The sequence below is a fragment of the Convolutriloba macropyga genome, chromosome 8 (genome assembly GCF_964194025.1).
Source record: "Convolutriloba macropyga chromosome 8, txConMacr16.3, whole genome shotgun sequence".
Classification (NCBI taxonomy): domain Eukaryota; kingdom Metazoa; phylum Xenacoelomorpha; order Acoela; family Convolutidae; genus Convolutriloba; species Convolutriloba macropyga.
Genome location: NC_134475.1, coordinates 44493120 through 44510397, shown reverse-complemented (window position 1 = coordinate 44510397; position 17278 = coordinate 44493120). Strand labels below are relative to the sequence as shown.

The window sequence follows — 17278 nt, the reverse complement described above, 5'->3', positions numbered from 1 at the left end:
GTTAAATTAGTGCTTATTTCTACATTACGATGTCTTAAAAAGTTTCCTGTTATCTTTTGTTGAAAACATCGTTGAATATTTCTCTGCTTTTATATTGAATCTTCTTTAGAGTTCATCAGCAGTTCTGAAGGCACTGGTTCAAGAGCAGAAGCAACATAATGATATGATGGCGGAAAGTCAACGAAAGTTCTTTGATCAGATGTTGAAGATTCGTAAAGCTGAGAAGAGAGAGTTCTTAAACATTTGGTCAGCTCATCTTAATGTTAATACGAGTGGAACTGAAGTGCCTAACAATGCTGAAAATTCGGCTCCCTTGATGTATAAAGGATTTGACCTAATGACGCTCTATGCTCCAGAAAAACCGAGCATACTGGGTCGTGAGCTTGGTCGTCGACTCTTCGGCGAAAGAGAGAAATGAGAACTGATCCTCTTGATAATAGGAAAAAAAACCAGCCGTGCAACCGGGAGAAAACCATGTGATGACACAAGATATCAACTGTTCAAAGGTATGTTGTGGCAGCCAGGTGGTGATTTTAGAACTTCAAGTATCACAAATGTTTTTTGGATAAAAAATGTTTTGAACCTTTTTTAACTTCGTGGAAATGTAAGGTGGGTTTGTTCTGTAGGGGAAGTAGAGTTGAATTAAGCGCAGGCTTTTTCTGCATTTAGAGTGTGTCACTAGGAAGTACCCACGGGCACCAGAGGCAGCCTTTGCCAATGCACGCGACAGCGCTAACCAATACGGGCTGGATCAAAAGGTCAGGCATGGTGTTGAAGAGGCGAAGAGACTTGTGCAACTACAAGAGTTGACCAATGGCACTGATGACGAGTAACTTATAGCCAAATTTTGTCAGAATGTTTCTTCAAATGAGCTTCAAGCGAAACATGGGAGTCACGCATTAACTTTTGTCGCCCTGATAACATTTATTTTCAAGAGTCTTTCTCTTAATGCTGACTTGACTTGAAAACAATATTTTTGTTGATCTAAGGTACTTTGTTGCTGATGACCTAAGATCTATTTGCTGATTCAAACTCTTAGCTCATTCTATGCCATATTATTCTGATCTCTTCTTTTATTTGTTAAGTACCTTTTTATCAGCTGACTTATTTTTTATCTCAGTCCATCACCTAAGATGTTTTGATCTTCCTTTCTGTTTGTATCATAGCGAGTTTTCAATTTATATCAGAGGTGTTGCTATCTCACGCTGTTCATTCTTATGTTATGAGTTCTATTGGTTTTTGTTCAATGTCTGTCAATATTCGAGCTAATAGCAGTCCTAATAAATAAATTGTTCTCAAAAGTTTTGTCTTCAAATTTTTGTTCGAAGCTCACATGAATTGCATTAAAGCAAACCCTTGCCTAGCAATATCTTCAGAAATTATTACCTCAGATCTTGTTTTATGCGTTTCACTTATGCGGTTCACTTAAAATCTGTCTTTAAAGATGACCTTTTGTAATTCAAAATTTTCTGTTTCAAGCTCCTATATTGGTTTCAGAGTCATGAGTTTCACTTTTTTAAATAAAACTGAAAAACACAATCTGTTATGTCAAGTTGATGGCCAAATTTGTCGAAGTTTTGGTTTTTCGGATCCGGAACTCAAAACGTTTGTTGAGTTGATATCGGAAGACGATTTTGATGATTTGAAGAACTCGAATTCCTCAGTTAAAAAGACTCATAATTTGTTGCAGAAGGCTTATCATCAAATGAAAGTAGAATGCTGTCAAATAAAACCAGATAATTATCACGGATATGGTTTGTTCTACGAAGGAGAGAAGACACTTGCTAGAAGTCATTTGGTTGCGTTAATAGGATATCTGGAAAAAATTCCAGAAAAAGACGAGATTGCGTTCTCAAATTTATCAGTTATGGCTCCAAGAGAAGGCTCGAAGTTAAGTCGTGTTATGGTTGGTCCTGCGCGCTTTGTCAATCATAGTTGTAGACCGAATTGTGATTACAGGGCAGTTGAAATTAATGGAAGAAAAGGAGTCCAAATTATCACACGTCAAGAGATCTTGCCTGGAACGGAGTTGTTATCCTTCTATGGGACTGATTTTTTCGGACCTGGTAATCGGGAATGTAAATGCCCCCATGATGATCTGCATGTTGATGTCAGTACACCCGTTGTTTGTGCTCGAAGAACTTCCGTTGACGTTTCGCCCATTTCAACTGATACGCCTGTAAAAGGAAATCAAAGGATATTCAGATTGAAAAACTTCAAGCGGCAGTACCAGCAACGCAATTTACAAACAGTGCCCAAAAAAGCAAGATGGATTGATCTCAGGCTACCTAGCGGCGAAATTACCGAAAGTGATGACACTAGTGAAGAAGAAGGCGAAGCATCAACACCTGCAGCCGAAAATACGGAGAGTACGGCACCTGTTGGTTCGTCGGCTGTTGCGTGTAGTCAAGTTGTTGAATGTGGAAGCCAGGTTGAATGCAAAAGTTCTGGTGAATCGGAAAGCGAAGATAAACAATGTTTTTCTAATTATCAACCAACCAGCAATACTTCAAAAGTTTCAGTGGAGAATTTCATTCATTGTGTTGAGAGCATAGTAACGAAACACGGAACGTCAGACAAAGAAGCTGGGGAATGGTTGCGCTTGATTCGTTTGTCTTATCCGAATAGCTCAATTCCTTCATTCAAAACGCTCAAAAAGCGAAACGTTCTGGTAGCTCGTCAGCGAGTTGTTAAATCTGAAGCATCGAAAGGAGGAGAATGGTGCGTTCTTATTTTCCTTGAAGAGATTGAAACTCTTCTGAAACTGAACATCCATTCCATTGTCAACTACAGTAATCAGCGAATAGATGGGAGAGATTTAATTCTTCCTGACTTCTTTGATGAAAGTTCCAGAACACTCAACCTCTTCCTAATTATAAATACAGACGGTGTGAAAGTTATTCAGTGTCGCAACAATTCATTGTGGCCTGTCTGGATAGCGATTGCAAATTTACCCCCGATTATACGATCAGCCTTCAAAAAAATAATTTTGGCCGGGCTGTGGTTTGGAACTGAAAAACCTCAATGGACATCTTTTTTTAAGGTAATTTTCTTCCTTCTCGCTTTTTTCGTGTTTTTCCCCGGATTTTTATGTATACCATTTTATAGGCAATCAGTGAGCAGCTGAAGCCAACCACTTTGGAATATTCTGGTGTGCTCTATACTGTGATGTTAAAGCCTGTTCTTTTTGTTGCCGATACTCCTGCTCGCTATTCTGTTCTCAATTGGACTTCCTTCAATGGCTATTTTGGCTGCTGTTATTGTTACAATGAAGGCCAACGTAATGAAAAAACTCATTTTTATCCAAATGTTCGGTCAAAAATGAGGACTGTTTGTGAATACACAGCGAATGTTGAGTTCATCAAAAAACATCCTTCGCTGAAGAACTGGAAAGGTGTTAAAGGTGTGAGCGCTCTCAGCCAAATAATACCTAATCTGCCTTTATCCATGCCTATAGATTATATGCATCAAATTGCTCTCGGAGTTGCACGAACAGTTCTTGATTTGGCTGCAAAAGAAATTAAAGGTGCCCGCAAAGAAGAGCTGAAGAGGGTCATTAAGAATCTTAAAGTAAGTTGTTTATTTTTTCAGTGGTATTTGCAAAGTTGTTTTCCATTTTTTTAAATCAAATTTTGATTAGGTCCCTCATGAAATTAAACGCTCCCCGAGAAGTCTCTGCGATCTCCCCTACTTCAAAGCAAGCGAATGCAAGGACTGGCTTCTCTATATTGGGCCTGTTCTTTTGCAATTCAACATCTGTCCTGAGAGCTACGAAAGATTTATGTGTCTGAGCTACGCCATTCGACTGCTCCTAACAGACACAAAGCATATCGAAAAAGCTGGAAAATATATTGAACGTTTTCTTAATATGACAGCATCACAATACGATGAGTACTGCTTTACGATTAATGTCCACTTCTTGTCGCATTTATGCTGGCAGGTCAGAAACTTTGGTCCGCTGTGGTCAACGTCAGCGTTCATGTTCGAGTCTGCTAACAACATAATGAGCAAACCATTTACAGGAACAGTTAATCATCTCGACCTTATTATAGAGCGATATATTCGGCGGAAAAAGTTGCTGCTTAGCGAGTTAATAAATGATGACCTGTTCGATTTTGCCGAGAGCCTGGGGTGTTCAACGAAATTGTTCGCGGAACATAAGGTCATTGATGAAACTGCACTTCCCATTCATTTCGACTCACGTGATCCAAGTCTGTTTTCTACGATGTCCTTGCGTACGCTCAATCTTGACTCCCTCACATATTCTACTAATAATAACGCATACGTCAGCTTTATGCAATCTGCTCTGCAACAGTATGGAGAAATTGTTGTTTTCCAAAAGTCAGATGTAGTTACGTGCCTCGTCAACGTTTTCCGAGTTGTCAAGCGGTTCTCTCACAAATATTGCACCGAAAAAACTGAAATTTTGAGTTTCGTTGAAGTCGAGTATGCCGGCTAACAAAAAGAAATTTCAATCACTGATATCCTCAACAAACTGCTTCGCATTGATCTTGCTCACAGAGTTTTTCTGTCTGTTATTGTTGATCATTTTGAGCTTGATTAGATTTTTCCTTATTTATAATCTTGAATTGTTATCTGTTTTGATTGGTTCGATTTCATTTTTATATTGTGTGCTCTTTGATATCAATTTATTTGAGATCACCGCTTTTTCGCAAAAGTGTTCACTTTTTGCTGCCGAATATGATGCTTCCTTAACTATACTAACTGTTTGGATAGTATTAGTTGTAAATTTTTGTTCGAATTTGAAAACTTCGGAAAAAATAATAGGATTTTGAAGAAAATCGTTTTTCGAAAAAAAAATAGTTATCATCTCGACACCCAAGACCATCATCTTCCGACAGCTTTCATGATATATGCTTATTTTAGGTCACCTTATAAAACTTGGTATGGAGTACCACCTATTTAGGTAGAGTGTGGGAGAAAAAAAGTTTTTGATATAGCTTTTCTAGGAAAAAAGTTAGTTTTTCATACGGAAATTTGCGAATTTCGCGATTAGCGAATTTTTAAAATAGGTCTTTTTTCATTGGGTGAAGGAGTTGTTCAAATCAATCGAAACTTGGTATGGATTATCACCTGTGTAGGTAGAGTATAGTAGAAAAAAAATTGCTATAGCTTGTGTAAAGAAAAAGTTAGTATTTCATACGGAAATTTGCGAATTTAGCGAATAACGAAATTTAAAAATAGTTCTTATTCATCGGGTCGAGGAATTGTTCAAATCCATCCAAACTCGTTGTGGAGTATCACCAGTGTAAGTGGAGTGTAAAACAAAAAGGATTTTTGGTATAGCTTGCCTAGCAAAAAAGTTAGGTTTTCATACGGAAATTTGCGGGTACCGCGATGAGCGATTTTTAACTATAGTTATTTTTGATTGGGTTAAGAAATTGTCCAAATTGAACCAAACCTGGTATGGAGTATCCCCGGTGTAGGTAGAGTGTAGGAGAAAAAGAATTTTTGCTATAGCTTGTCTAGGAAAAAAGTTAGTTTTTCATACGGAAATTTGCGATATTCGCGAATAGCGAATTTTAAAATTATGTCTTTTTCAACAGGTCAAGGATTTGTCAAAATCAAACCAAACTCGATATGGAGTATCACCAGTGTAATTAGAGTGTAAAACAAAAAGAATTTTGGTATAGCTTGCCTAGCAAAAAAGTTAAGTTTTCATAAGGAAATTTGCGAATTTCGCGATTAGCGAATTTTAAATATAGTTGTTTTTTGATTGGGTCAGGAAACTGTCCAAATTGAACCAAACTTGGTACGGAGAATCCCCTGTGTAATTAGAGTGTAAAAGAAAGAAAAATTTTGGTATAGCTTGCATAGCAAAAAGTTGGGTTTTCATATGGAATTTTGCGAATTGCGAATTTTTGGGAATTTAAAAAATAGGTCTTTTTCATCGGGTCAAGCAGTTGTATAAATCAAACCAAGTTCGGTATGGAGTATCCCCTGTGTAATTAGAGTGTAAAAGAAAGAGAATTTTTGGTATAGCTTGCCTAGGAAAAAAGTAGGGCTTTCATACGGAGTTTTGCGAATTTCGCGAATTGTGAATTTTTGCGAATTTTAAAAATAGGTTTTTTTCATTGGTTCAAGGAGTTGTCCAAATCAAACTAAACTCGGTATGGAGTATCCCCTGTGTAGTTAGAGTGTAAAGCAAAAACAATTTCTGCTACAGCTTGTCTTGGAAAAAGGTTAGAATTTCATACAGAAATTTGCGAATTTCGCTATTAGCAAATTTTAAATATAGTTATTTTTGATTGGGTCAAGAAGTTGTCCAAATTGAACCAAACCTGGTATGGAGTATCTTCTGTGTAGTTAGAGTGTAGAAGAAAAAGAATTTTTGCTATAGCTTGTCTAGGAAAAAAGTTAGTTTTTCATACGGAAATTTGCGATATTCGCGAATAGCGAATTTTAAAATTATGTCTTTTTCAACAGGTCAAGGATTTGTCAAAATCAAACCAAACTCGATATGGAGTATCACCAGTGTAATTAGAGTGTAAAACAAAAAGAATTTTGGTATAGCTTGCCTAGCAAAAAAGTTAAGTTTTCATAAGGAAATTTGCGAATTTCGCGATTAGCGAATTTTAAATATAGTTGTTTTTTGATTGGGTCAGGAAACTGTCCAAATTGAACCAAACTTGGTACGGAGAATCCCCTGTGTAATTAGAGTGTAAAAGAAAGAAAAATTTTGGTATAGCTTGCATAGCAAAAAGTTGGGTTTTCATATGGAATTTTGCGAATTGCGAATTTTTGGGAATTTAAAAAATAGGTCTTTTTCATCGGGTCAAGCAGTTGTATAAATCAAACCAAGTTCGGTATGGAGTATCCCCTGTGTAATTAGAGTGTAAAAGAAAGAGAATTTTTGGTATAGCTTGCCTAGGAAAAAAGTAGGGCTTTCATACGGAGTTTTGCGAATTTCGCGAATTGTGAATTTTTGCGAATTTTAAAAATAGGTTTTTTTCATTGGTTCAAGGAGTTGTCCAAATCAAACTAAACTCGGTATGGAGTATCCCCTGTGTAGTTAGAGTGTAAAGCAAAAACAATTTCTGCTACAGCTTGTCTTGGAAAAAGGTTAGAATTTCATACAGAAATTTGCGAATTTCGCTATTAGCAAATTTTAAATATAGTTATTTTTGATTGGGTCAAGAAGTTGTCCAAATTGAACCAAACCTGGTATGGAGTATCTTCTGTGTAGTTAGAGTGTAGAAGAAAAAGAATTTTTGCTATAGCTTGTCTAGGAAAAAAGTTAGTTTTTCATTCGGAAATTTGCGAATTTCGCGAGTAGCGAATTTTAAAAATACGTCTTTTCTTCGGGTCATGGAGTTGTCCAAATCAAACCAAACTCGGTATGGAGTATCATCAGTGTAATTAGAGTGTAAAACAAAAATAATTTTTAGTATAGCTTGTCTAGGAAAAAAGTTTGTTTTTCATACTGAAATTTGCGAATTTCGCGATTAGCGAATTTTATATATTTTTTTTGAAAATAACGATTTATTATGCTTTGTTTTGTTTGGAGATAGAGTTCAAGCCTGGTATTTTACCTAGTGCTCTTCTAAAAGTCTCCTATAGTTGTTTGTTTGTAACTCCGCCGTAGCCGGTCCCCAGCCCGGATGAGAAAGGAGGAGGGAACACCCAGAACAAACTGGAAAAGTCTCAAAAAGTCGGTTTTTCAACTTGACTGGAGCCTTTTCCGACAATTTTGCAGCTATTATTTGACCTTAAAAACCTTATTAATCTTGGTACGGCCGTAGTACGGCACCTTATTAATCTTGGTACGGCCTTAGTACGGTACCTTAGAAATCTTAGTACGGCCTTACTACGGCCCGTAGAAAACTTAACAAGATCTTAGTACGGTTTTGATCAAAGACTTATACGGTGCCGTACTACGGCCTTACCAAGTTTTCCAAGTTCGGGCAACCTGGGTGAGCTTTTGTAATTTTTAGTGAAATTTTGATTTCCTTTTTGAGGTTTTACTGATTTTTTGGAGCCCTATGGCATAGAATCGTTGACTACAAGTGCGATGGGTTTCCTATTAAGCATTAGTGAAGCTATTCAGTGCTTTGATTGGACAGCTAAAGACTGTTAAGACTTTATATATAATTTTTCGAATTTTTTTTAAACATTAACCAATCATAAACTTATTTTTGTAAACTGTAAGTCAGTCTCAGTACTGAAAGGTTCCCCTCACTTTCTACTGCAACCAAAACTAATCGGTTTAGTGGTTTTATCTTCTGACTATTGGTTTTACGACTTTGATGCCACAAGATTTCAAAAACAATTTTAAAATTTTTGGATATTTTCGTATTTTTGAATACTTTTGAAATTTTATCACAATATTCTAATTTGGAGAGCTCCCGTTGGTTTAGGAAAGACATTCAATGGATCATAGATAATTTTTTCAGACAAAGGTTATGGCTTAAATGGCTTCGACACTTTCTTCTTGCACATTTCTACTAATTTTTTTGTTTTTGCCTGTACTTGTTGTTGTTTTTATAGTCATAAGACTTATTGTGATATCTTAATGATTACCGATGCCTGACAAATAAATTTATCCTTATATCAAGTCATGACTGAGTGTATTTTTTGACTTCTGCTGAAAATTATTGAATTTAATGTCTCTTAAGACTTCAAAATTAATTTTTCGATAAAATTCTTCGAACATTAATCAATCTTTAAATTACCTTCGCGAAAAGTACGAACGCCTCAGTAATTACCGGAAATCTTTTTTTTTAACTTTAACAAAAAAATCTAAATTGCGGCTTTATCTTCAAACTATTGGAATGATAAAATCGGTGCGCGAGTTTCCATAAACTTTTTTGGACATTTGGAAAATTTTTGGATTTTTTGTTGTTTTTCTGAATTCTCATCGCATTATCCTATTAGTGTTAGTTCCAATTGGCTTTAAAAAGATGTTCAATGGATCATAGATAAAGTTTTCAAAGAAAAGCTTATGGTTTAAATGGCTTCGACACTTTCTCCTTGCACTTCTCTTTTAATTTTGTGGTTTTTGCCTGTGTTTGCTGTTGTTTTCTTAGTCAATAACTTAATGTATTGTCTTATCGTACCGATGAATTGTCAATGACAATTATTCTTTTCTTCCCATTGAGGCATAATTTTTATGCTCCCATCGAGCGCTTCCATTGTCTTTCCCTGAAAGCAAATGAGTTTAATGGCGTTGATACTACCGGTTTTCTCAGAAACTTCGTGATTTTAATGTATTTGTCCATATTTATTGATATTTTGAAATCATTTACAAAAAAAAGAATCTCATGTTGTTAAAATGAAATGGATGGTAGAAAAGTCATTACCGAAAAGTTATTTTTTGATGGCTTCGACACTTTACTCGCTCAATTTTTTTTGAATTAGCGGTTTTTGCCTATTTTTCTTAATCTCTAGGTAGGCGAAAAATGCTGAGTGGTCTCAAAATCTTGTAATTGAGCATTCAAGAATTGATGTTACCCGAGGCATTCTTTTTATAGCAAATAGCCTCGAAGTTTTAAACATTTGCATTGATTTTTTAAAATTTTTCAGTTTTTGTTGTTTTTTTTTCGTCAACTTAAAGCTTATTCTCATCATTGAGAGGTCTTATGCAATTTTTTATATTCATAAAATTTAAATTTCAAGTGATATCATGTCGTAACTTATGTTTTGTTTGTGGACAAAGTGCGGTTAATTAAAAGTTTAACTGGTGTACTTGTTTTTCTTTTTCTCTTCTTTTAGCACATTCGCGTACTAACAGATCTCAATGATTTTCAACTGTGGCCCAAACGCACTAATTTATTCCTTCACTATAATTTTATTGCATTAGTAAAAATGAAAATGGAAGGAAGATTAAATAGTGTTCAGATAATAGTTAATGTATTTAATGGCCTCAATAATTTGTGTTTTCGCAAATTGATTTTTTTTTGAGTTTTTCTTCATCTGTAGTCTGTTCCTATGGCTTAATCTAACCAACGACAGGTCCTATTGGTTTCATAATGGATGTTTAATAAATTTGTTTTGAAATATTTTGTTAAAAGCTATTGATTTTTAAGACCTTAGAAATTATTTGGTTTAAAAAAAAGTTGATTGATTTTCCAATTTCGCTTTATTATATCCTTTTGTCGACTTTGTTGCCTAGTATCATTAAGGAAAATTGCCATCTGCTGTATAGTATGGACACAATAAACTTGTGCAGTTAAAGTTTTATATGACTGCATTTTGGCGTTGTTACTATGTGCGTTCAAATTTAGATACTTAGTTTTTGCCGTGAAATATTTGTATTCGCTTATTTTGCTGTTAGTTTTTTCGTAGTTTTTTCAATGAAAGATTTCTTCAGCGCTGAGAAGAGGCATAGAATTATGTAATTCAACAACTAGTTAGGTTTTTAAACGTTTTTTAAACTCAAAGATCTATTTTTATTATGTCTTCATTTGGTTGACAATTAAGTGAAAAGTGTAGATGAGCTCGGGTCGGAACATAATGTGCGAACGCACAATAACGGGCATCCTTGTTTTCTAAAAATTCGCACAATTATATTTTGGACAAAAAACGTTATATTGTACACATGGTTTTGGAAATGAAAAACAAATATTTTCAACAGAGTTTTTGAATCATAGCTCCTGCAACGCAGAGCTTCAAAAACGCAAAATCTCTTCTTTTTATTTTTTTTACGTACAATTGAAATCAATGAAAATCTCATATAGGCAAAAAAATCAATTCTAATTTCTATTGAGGTTATTTTCGAGTGCTCCCGAATAGTTTCATCATAGAGTTTGTCACTGAAAAAAAAAATAAAGTTAAATCTTGGTTGTTAACAGACGCTTTTGCTGCTACCTTATAGTGTCGTCTGACCAAAGTAGTTGGTTCTATACTCTCATTGTCAGTTGCCTCTTCATCGTTTGAAGTGTCCCCCCAGGATCCACCCGAATACGGGCGATGGACACTTGTCCCTCCGTATTTTTGGTTTGAAAAACCACCACCAGCTTTGATTGTAGACGTACCACGTTTCGGTTCTAAACATTGCAAATTAGTTACACACCAGAGTTAACACAGCAGTTCTTGTTCTTTCTAAGGTGCACTACTCACAAGCGAAGAAATGATCGCCATTTTTTCCTTGTAAATCATGCCCCGAAAGTTGTTTCCTTTTAATATTATGAGATTTGTTTATGTTTAATATTATGAGATATTTATTATGAGATATTTTTTGACAAATTTATCTTAAGAGATCTCAGCAGCTCCTATCAAATCCACCCTAAGGAAATTAATATTGTTCAAAATGAGGTAATGATAAGAATGATTGACGATATTATGTAAAATTACAAGAAATGAGCTCAATTGATCTAGAAATCTTGTACAAGCGATGCAGCTTGGCCTATTTAAGGAAATCACATTGGATTAAATAAAATTTCTTCAAATTTATGCCACAGTTAAAACAGGCATTAGCGTGCTGCAGATATCTAGGGAATATTTAGCCAAAACGTCATTTTAAAATCACAAAAAATTATTATATTTCATAATCTTACCTGTTGGTACTGTTTCACAATCTAACGTAATCTAGACTGATCAACTTCTCCGTTCTGATTTCTATAACTCTTTGGAAGTTATACACAGCTCCCAATGGCCCATCTGCAGTGAAGATTAAACATTTCTATCCGCATATTCATTTCAAGAAGTAAATCCATACGTCTTTTATAAACCAAATTTTCAAATTACCTTCATTACGACGCAGAGGTATACCCAAATCGTCACGGGCAGATGTGCCCGAGGCGTGTATCTCGTGTTCGTTTTTACTATGTTAGTACATTGAAAGTGGAACAACATTGCGGAAAATAGCTACTTTAGCATAAGCCGGCAAAATGGAAGGGAAAATAGAATCCCGTGTTCGCAAAATTGTCCTAATCCTAGCCGAGAAATACAAGTACAAACTTTATAACCTATTTTTCACACGGCTTGTATCACACATCTGCTCCATTTATGTATCGATTTTTCGCACTCAACGTAGCTCGATTTCGCATATAATCCGCAATTAAGCCTAACTTAATTACTACTTATTTAATTAAGCCTAACTTATTACTACTAGTAGCACTTTATTACTACTTTATTACTACTTATAGTACTTTATTACTACTTATTAGTACTTACTAGTACTATTTATTACTACTTATTAAAATTGGCCTGTCCCACATTGATATACAAAGCCTTTGATGTGTGAGAGATTTTTGGGGAAAAAAATCAATTTTTGTGGTTGCATGTATTTGAAGCACTTTAAAGTTTTGAATGCTTCAATTAAATCTTCATTAAAGTGCTTATTGCATGCTCAAAATGCTCGCGAATAATAGATACCTAAATTGAGCGGAAACGTGCTACAAGATATTTTACCTACTTTTCGCACCGAATGTTCTTTTATTTCGCAAAGTTGGCGGAGCCCTTTTTGCGAAAAGTGGGATTCAAAGGATGTCTCCTAATTGCGTTCATTGTATGTATATAATGTTCGAGCTAATTTTACTCAGGCGGAAATTTTGGGGTATACCTCTGCGTCGTAATGTTTTACATTTTGCACTTGTTTGAATTTGTTCCTGATGACTTATTTCCTCTTTTTTCAAATTCCCAAAAACTCCTCAACTGTAATTATTGAGTTCTGTGGGGACTTTATTGGAAAATAATAGCAATTTCTGACTTACACTAAGGAGACAGTCAAATCCAAATCTATTACAGATGCTGGACACAGCTCATCAAAAGTAGGACTACAAATAACAAAACTTTCATTCACTGACCATTATACTGTTAAAATCAATCTGATACATTTTTGATCAGCATGGAAAAACTCACCAGATTTTTTTTAACGAAATGATCGGCACTTGAAAACGATCTATTGTTGGAAAAAATAGTTTTCAATTTGCAAAACCAGGAAATTTTGAGCACGTCAGTAGATTCTAGGGATTGTGACTTGTTCTTTAAAAATCTAACAAAATTGTCACCGGAGAAAAACTGAAAAAGAATTAGAAAATTGTTACTAAAAAGCTGAAACGACAAAAACAAAAATAGCTTTAAAGAAAGAGATGTTTTTTAGCATTGAAAAACAGTTTCGTTGACACTATCTTGGAAAACAGTTTCGCGATTAGAATCTCGTAATTCAAATCTTCTTCAACGCAATTAGATTCTCGAAAGGATAAAACGTAAAAGAACAAAAGATTTTATTTCTTCAAGAAACAGAAGATTTTAAGGGATTTCTAAAAGTGATTAGGAAAACTGTAGCCGACAAACTGAAATTTTAAGAGACTATTGTGAACATTAAAGACCTAATGGAGTATTACCAGCAATAGCTCAAGATCTAGAAAAGATCAAAAAAAGAACTCTTTAGGCACTCAAAGTTTCTTTGGAAAGTAGCAGAATGGATTGGCAAAGCAAAATCAAAGAGACAACGACAGTGTTCATAGATCTAAGGAAAGCGTTTGACACTGTCAAACACGACTTATTACTAAAGAAATTGTATTTTCTGAGAAGGGAAAATCCTATGCAAGGTCTCTTAAAATCTTATTTGACTGAGAGGCAGCAATGCGCAAAGGCTGGCTAACTACGATACAGTCTTATAAAAGAAGAATACGGTGTAACACAATAGTCAATAGAGGGCCCACTTCTTGTAATTTATATTAATGATATTACGGATTTCTTTGTTCACACCACCGCGACGTTGTACGCCAATGACACAGTTCTTCAACAGAGTCTGAATAAAAAAGTGACGACTTGAAAACTTCCCTGATTCGACTTTCCTTGAAAAGTTTAAACTGACAATAAAGTGGCACTCAACCACGAAAAACACAATTTTAAAACCCGAAGGATAGTGGACAGTTATCTAAGCGTTAATCGTTAATTAGCGGCATTATATAATTTCAAAAAATGTAATTTTTTTTGAGGTCAAACAGACGAAAAGCTGATATATAATAATTATATAAAAGTCCTATACGCGAAATCGCCAAAACTTTGCAGACTGTTTCAGAGACTGAAACCTATACTAAAAACCGCTCAACTACTAATAACATACAGAGTTTATGTGCAGCAAATTATAGACTACGGCGTCCTAGTATATGGTACAAGCAGCACAAATACTCTAAAACCTCATAAAACCACTAAAAATTGATGTTCGAATTCAAAAAAAATGAGCTATTTTTTTCTTAAATATTTTTTACAGATAATCGTTTTTTTTCAATTACGAAGATGTCTCCAGTATGTTTTTCTGATCAAACCTGATTTTTATTTCTCCGGTCTTCCTACGTTTGAATTCTCCATTAAACATTAGTGCCACTTCTAGGCATCATTCGACCTGGAAAGTGAGGAGCTTCCGATGACCTCGCAAATGGGTTGTATTTTGCTGTAGCTTGGTTAATTGCAGTAGTGCTCATAACCTTCTTAAAAAAATTATTCGGTAAAATTAATCCAACGGTGAAATTAATTAATTTCACCGCAATTCGCCGCAAAATTATGTACAAAATTTGCGGTGAAAAAAAAACAACTTTTTACCAATTATCTTGCATATGTTTCCTATTTTTCCTTGACCCGGGAAGAAGCTGAATCCCAACATGGAGATTTCGGTATGAATCTGGTCGCCTAACTTCACCCCTTCTGAGCAATAACATGGAAAATAATGATAGAAACTTGCAATTGTGAAGCAAAGTTTAACTAGTTTTCCTTACTGTCACTGTTTTCCAATCAAGCTTACTACAATAATTGTAAAACATGGCTCGGAAAAAACACTCTTACTGAAATTTACCCAAAATATTTGTACATTTTGCGAAAATAAAGAGTCAATTACTGCTTATTCAAACTTTTTATGAAAAAACGGCTTACTTTGAAAGCAAAGCCGCAAGTTTGTCAACAGAAATGTGCGATATAAGCACTTTGTGGATTATTAATATTGCAAATTTTTAAGAATTATACTGTTACGTAATTTTTCGGATCTTTTCCGTATGTGCCTCCATAGTACGTTATGCGCCCCTGGTTAAAGAGCACGTGTCATTAAATAGTAAATCATTATGTGAAAATATGGCACTTTCGTCTGGGGGTGCTAATAATATGCGCCCACTAAGCTGGGGGGGGGGGGGGGGGTATGAAGTAGTTGAGCGTGAGCAAACCAAAATAAAGAAAAGATAGAGCAAGTTGGCTCATGTCATTTGAGCCACCAAAATACTTCTGAATCAAGAAAAAAAATCGCGTACCTTTTTCTGTAGTTTTTCCTTCTGATTTTTCTTTTTTTCCCTTTTTGGGCCTTCCTTGCTCGTGTGTAGGGCTGGAGGATTTTGAGCTTCGTGGTGACTCATTATTTAGATTTAATCTGTTAGCATTCGCAGCTGCAATTGCATCTTTGGCCTGTTTGATGGCCTTATCATTTTGCTCTTTTTGCCAATTTTGAACATACTCCATAATATGTTTCGCATCGTTTTCAGCTCGTGTAATTTCCCGGAAACCACGAATCGATTCCGAAAACATATCACCATAAATGGAAGTTTGCTGCTTCGGCTCTTCGGGTCTTACGTCATCTTCGTCGTCTTGTATTGAACTTCGTCGTTCTCGTATTAACAGTGATGGTTCTTGTCGTGGCCGCTTTAGATAACCATTAGCGCCGTATACTGGCGCTCGGAGTTTGGCGTTTCGTTGAGCTCTGGCTTTCACTCGGCCTGTCAAATGGCTGAAGTCCTCTTCGGGTTCATGGAAGCTGGGATCGTTTTCTGCGAATTTGTCAACCTCTGGTTCTGTGGGTGGTTCCGCCTCTTCGGGTGGCTCTTTAACAAAATGCAATATAAAAGCTATGCTTAATGTCTTAAGTATGACCCAGGTTGAGACCATCCGGAAGTGACCTCTGATCAGACCGTTTCAGACAAAAGTAACCTCTGATCAGACCATCCCAGACGAAAGTAACCTCTGATCAGACCATTCCCATCCGGAAGTGTCCTCTGATCAGACCATTCCCATCCGCAAGTGACCTCCGATCAGACCATTACCATCCGGAACCAAAACCCAGACCCTGTAATTTTGGTCTGGGAACACACCGTGTGCGTTGGACTTCGTATGATCAGAGGTCACTTGCGGATGGCACCTCAACCTGGGGAATTATTACAAGATGAAGAGATAGTTGGGGTGCAAAAATGAATGGTTAAACATTTTTTCGTAAGAATCTTTACGATTCTCAAAAATCTATCAAAATATTGCACTATCAGAAAAATTTTCAAATAAAATGATGATAGTCGGTTTGCAATTTAACAGCGATTACAATCATACTGTCTGTATTATGAAGTTTTACGACGCAGGGCAGAGATTTCAAACGTTTGGACATAGTTCAAAGGTTAAAACTCAAATTCAAAGAAATTCAACAAATAACAATGAAATGGAATTGAACGGACGTAAAATTCCTGCGTATTTGTGTATATTCAAATACAAATAGGCTGTAGAAATGCTTATATAATTTTAAATTTAAAATTTGCCTCACCAGCTGGCTTTATGTTGTACTGTTCTGTGGCGAATCGGACACCACGAGTGGAACCGAAGCGTGAGTCGTGTTTGGAGGACGGGGTGCGAAAACCCAGGGAAGAGAGCAGGGAAGTATCGGGCATGACAGCTGTGAAATGAACAGTTGTAGTGGTCATAAACTCAGCAAACACAAATTAATTCATATTTAGATTAAGTTATATTTTGCATTATGGTGCATTTTTTACGGCGGAAGCTTTATGATTCATTCCTTCAGATAAATTGCATTTCTTCAGTTTTAAATGTTTTTAGCTAATTAGCTAAAGATGTCAAATACAGCAAACGATTAACTTAGTTGCCTCTTATTATACAGACGAATGTATTCAAAAACACGGTTTTAGAAATTTCCTGTCCCTCATTTTGAAAATAAACAAGGATGCTCGTTACTGTGCATTCGCACATGATGTTCCGACCCGAGAACATCTACATTTTTGACTTAATTGCCAACCAAAAGTAGAGATAATCAAAAATAGATGTTTGAGTTTAAAAAAATCGTCACACAACCAAACTACTAATTGAATTGCATAATGCCACGCCTCATTACAGCCCTCACAAAGCTGCCATTCAAAAGACTACGAGAAAAAAAACAGCCAACAAAAAAAACAAAAACAAAAATTTCACGGCAAAAACTCAACATCTAAATTTAAAAGCAGCTAGTGACAACCTCAATTTCAATCGGATAAAACTTTCAATACCTAAATTTACATTGTTCCTAACTTTACATCAGATGGGAAATCTCATTAATGAGACTGGTGAACAAGTCCGC

The 17278-nt window shown here is 35.6% G+C and overlaps 1 protein-coding gene across 1 annotated transcript in view; it reads right to left on the bottom strand.

Moving 5' to 3' along the window:
• Positions 1-10728: 10728 nt before the first annotated feature.
• LOC142345069 (uncharacterized) overlaps positions 10729-17278 on the bottom strand; it is a 42190-nt gene continuing 35640 nt past the window's right edge. Inside the window, exons 7-9 of the mRNA XM_075397152.1 lie at positions 16475-16603; positions 15207-15770; positions 10729-11006 (exon numbers count right to left, since the gene is read on the bottom strand). Coding sequence (XP_075253267.1) covers positions 10729-11006; positions 15207-15770; positions 16475-16603 — 971 coding nt within the window. The remainder of the gene's footprint in view (positions 11007-15206; positions 15771-16474; positions 16604-17278) is intronic.